Source organism: Priapulus caudatus, unplaced genomic scaffold (genome assembly GCF_000485595.1).
Source record: "Priapulus caudatus unplaced genomic scaffold, Priapulus_caudatus-5.0.1 Scaffold1322, whole genome shotgun sequence".
Classification (NCBI taxonomy): Eukaryota; Metazoa; Priapulida; class Priapulimorpha; order Priapulimorphida; family Priapulidae; genus Priapulus; species Priapulus caudatus.
Window position 1 is genome coordinate 75,765 of NW_014578383.1, and position 4,530 is coordinate 80,294.

Genomic DNA, 4,530 nt, shown 5'->3' on the forward strand with positions numbered 1-4,530 from the left:
GGCTACGCGCCTGGCGGATCAACGCATTTGGCAGAATCTGCAGTGAATAGCAGTAAAGCTGTTAACTCTTACTGTGAGCGATGTTTAATAGAGTTCTTTTTAAATATTTCGTTCAAACATTACAATATTTGCAATGCAATTCCCCCGCCCCGCCTTCACTCTCCTCCTTCACGTTACCTCCATCTCCTCACACAATTTCGACAGATTGACAATTGTCGGCTCTAAATGCCCAAGCATAGCCCAGCTATTATGCGAATACGTAGCAAAGTCACACATTATGAAGTCAACTGCAACGAGAGCGCATTAACATACTCGGACCAATGCAGTTTTACACGAACTCATGGTTCGGAATGCTTATAGATGCGACGCGTACATCGATAGAACATAAATTGATACCGTCCACATAACACTATAATTATTGCAACTACATTACTCTAATGCTGTTCTCACCCCTCTTGCACACGTGTTACTGCTCTGCTCCGTATACCGTTAGCCACAAGTTACCTTCTCACTTCTTACTACGTGCTTTCGACATGAAACAGTCGTAGAGCCTGTGTAGGGAACCTTTGATGTCACACGTTACAAACGTTGGTAGGCAATGATCGTAGAAGGCGTCGAAGGCGTCGTGTATAATATAGATTTATTCGGCTATATATATAATCGGCTTTATTCTAATACACTGTATATGTTAAAATTTTATATATATATATATATATATATATATATATGAGTGCAGTGGTCCGGTTTCTTGATACATCCGTGTGTCTGTCAATTTACGGTAGCCTTGAAAGTGGCCATTTTTTTCTCGACAAAGAAAAAAGTGTTTCTCCTGACCGTTCTTCTCTGTAGCCAACGTGGCCAGCGCAAAGGAAACTCACACGGCGCTGGTTCTGTGCCAACACAGGCGGTGCTGCTGCAGTCGTGTCATAGCAAACACTGCAGAGTTTAGCAGCGTCGTGCTCGCGGTCCGTCTATCCTTTCAATATTGTTGGTTTTGTCGAAATCAGGATGCGTTCGGCCAGGGTCGCCCCGCGATTGTAGCGCGTGTTTGCCTAGGGGCCGGTTTTTGTAATCAATGCGCAATATATAGATTCTTATCGAATGACTCATTGGAGAGTAAATCTAATCTATTATGTTCTAGCATCAGCGCTTATGCTCCAGCTTTAGCCCTTATATTCCAACTTTAACGCTTATATTCTAGCTTTAGCGCTTATATTCCAGTTTTAGCCCTTATATTACATCTTTACTGCTTATATTCCAATTTCAGTGCGTATAATCCATTACTGGATGTTATTACAACCAATAAAACAGCAGAACACCAATAAACTACTTGCGAGGTTGACGTGGAACAGACGCATTTCGCCTCTCACTTGACACTCACGAATGCACGGTTTCGCAATTCGTTTTCCGAGATCGCTTTCTTTTGTTTTTGTCAATCGAACCCAAATGAAACCTCCCGCGTAACGACTCACCCAATTGCAACGGTTGTTATTCTACCCAAGCATAAAACAAAACGCGCGACCTGTTCGTCTTTCGATAGATTCACCTTATCGGCCTTATCGGGCCACCGAGTGATGGTGAAGATATTTTTGCGAGGCGTTGTAACCTTGGTGCATAGCAGCGGATACCTACAGGGTCAGGGGCAATTCCCGGCGACGCTGTAAAAGAAACTTGTTTTCGATTATGGTTCTACGCAGCTTTAGTCCATTCGTTGCGTATCACATTACGCATGCACGCCCTGGTTCGATCATCCCTGGGCTCGATCATTCTCGCATCTCAGGTCGGATCCTCTTACATCCTTACCGCAATGGTGCAGCTAAACCCCCGAACTCACACGAACGACGTAAGGTTGAAGGTATTAAGGTTGTAAACGACGTAAGGCATTAACGCTGAGAATGTCGGGGAAGAAGTGGGTCATCTGTGGTCATTCTCACCGGGAGGTGCGATGCCAGAGAGCGGAAGCTGATGTGAATATGCATGCTGTTGTCCCAGTCATGGCGGCCCGTGCGAGTGCGCGCAGCCCCCACCACCCACTCCCTACTATTATCCATATGCATTCATGCTGGACATAAATACGAATAATGATTTATCATAGCGGCAGTACAGCGTCGGCTCACGAAGATCCGGGCGGCAACCTTTCTGCTTCTGTTTGCCCCTTAGCCTGCGGATAAGTTTCCCCATGGTATACGGGATGTGTGGTATTGTGGTTTCAGGCGCGATATCGGTGGAGCGTACTTGGTGGGTTCTGTCAGCGAGCTGTCTATGTCACGTATTTCAGCTTCAGCACGCAATTATGGACTCATCCGCACGTCGCAAGGTCCCCGTAGACTCGATATTAAGCGACGCTCTAAGCGCATTTTTTCACTACGAGTTTACGACTCTACTCGGCGATGTGTGACTATGCAAGCCTATCAACTGGCTGGTTCTTAGGTGGGTAGTGGTACGTTTTGCGTTAATGGCTGCCTGGGTGGAGTAGGCACAAAGAGAGACCCAGATGCGAGGGACGTGAATGAGTATCGAGCTAGGCGCTGTTGCTGCGTTTAAACCGCAAATACAGAACAAGGCCACACACACACACGCGCGCGCGCGTATACTCGAGCGTTATATTACCTAATATTGCTGCGACTTCGAGAGAAGGGCACGTAATAGTTACTTTGTTTACTACTACTGTACGCATATACACGCTGCTGCTGCTGTTGCTGCTGTTGCTGCTCCTCCTCCTCCTTTTTCTCTACACATTCTTCTCCTCCTCCTCCTTCTCTACTCATCCTCCTCCTCCTCTCCATCATGCTCCTACTACTGCTACTGCTACTGCTACTGCTGCTGCTACTGCTACTGCTACTGCTACTGCTAGATTAGGGTTAGGGTTAGGGTTAGGGTTAACTGATTTCTATATCCACAACTTATTTCTATATTCACTATCTCTCCCCTGAGACCTACTAATTACCCACGACTGTTGTCTTCGTGTCGTCAATGACTCCATGGCAACGCACTGTTGTGATCGCATTCAAACATTTATGTTATTCTGAAGTAAATCATTTGGGACCCGTCGTCAAAGCAAAACTAGTCTTAACATTAGTAATAATGTTACCTTTTTTTCATAGAACCGTATGACAGAAACATGGTAAATTTGCATACAGATGTTTATGATGAGATAGATGAGATAAATGTTTCTCATACAGAGTCCACTCTGTATGAGAAACATTTATCTCATCTATTAGAGAGGTACGGTCAGCGAGAAAAAGTTATCGTTAAGACTAATGTTAAGACGAATTTTTTTGTTTCTAACAACGGTGCCCTCGAATTATACCTGTTTACTTGCATACCTGCGTGCGTGCACGTATGTGCGCCCATAGGAGCGAGCTTTGGCTAATTATTAAATTCATGATCAGCAACAGTTCGAAACACAGATGCCACGAGAGGTTTTAAGAATACGCCTCAATATTTCCGTTATCACATGAAGATAAGATGATCAATCATCCGTATGTTGAAGCGTATATATAATTATTATAAGTTGTCATTGAGAGATAATTGTGCGCTCTATATATCTGTGATTGTCTGCTTCTGTGGTATGTACCTGACAGTGTATTCGGAGTCATGCGCACTCGCAAAACATTGACGTATTTTGTTATCCTCCTTAGGATAGTGTACTTACAAAGTTAAGTTCAGCATCCAAATTCGTAAATGTGGTTTCCTGGTATTACCTACTACAATTGATTACAGAAAAGATGTTTGATTCAGAGTAGCTCTACCTCATATATAGCCCTTCGCTCTGTGAAAATCCTGTTGTTTAGTGAAAGTAGATGTAGATGTAGAGCAGATGCAGCATTGCAACAGGCTGGTCATTGACTTTAAAAGTTGTTTCGGCCACACGCGTGGATGAATGAGCACGTACATACGTATAAAGTGACGCTACATGCATTGGAACAGTGCTCCCTGCGTGCGTGCGACTATCGCCTTAGCACGTTCACCTCCGTATATGGTCGATAGGAATGGTTACCGTTAGGCCAATCGGCGACAATTTCAGATCCAGTTTAGTTAGAAGGAATTAGAGAGGAAAAAAGTTAGACAATTATTTCGTTGCGCTATTGTCGGTCGCTGTCACGTTTGCGGATAATGCGATATAATTATGGTGACATGGGGGCGTGTGAGAGATCACCTCTGTGTATAAGGCATGTCTGCCCTGTATGCGATTGCTATTCCACCCCACCTCACCAGCCATGAATATATCGCACAAATAATTCCCTCTTATAGGCATTACGCACAGTAGACAATTTGAGTGACTAGGTCCCAACTTCTAATATATATATATTATGGGCTTGTGCATGTGTGCGTGTGTGTGTGTGTGTGTGTGTGTGTGTGTGTGTGTGTGTGTGTGTGTGTGTGTGTGTGTGTGTGTGTGTGTGTGTGTGTGTGTGTGTGTGTGTGTGTGTGTACGAAGTAGTACGTAACGTAACGTAACGTAACGTACGTACGTAGTACGTACGTACGTACGTAACGAACGTACTAACGTAACGTTAACCGTTAACC

General features: G+C 44.4%; 1 protein-coding gene across 3 annotated transcripts in view; it reads left to right on the forward strand.

Annotated features, from left to right (window-relative positions):
* The window catches only part of LOC106816238, a 51,848-nt gene that overhangs the window by 46,586 nt on the left and 732 nt on the right, over positions 1–4,530 (forward strand). The window contains exon 5 of one of the 3 annotated variants that reach the window (XM_014820815.1): positions 3,117–3,124. The exons of the other annotated variants lie outside the window; for them this stretch is intronic. Within the exon in view, the coding sequence (XP_014676301.1) occupies positions 3,117–3,124 (8 nt within the window). The remainder of the gene's footprint in view (positions 1–3,116; positions 3,125–4,530) is intronic. 3 annotated transcript variants of the gene reach the window in all.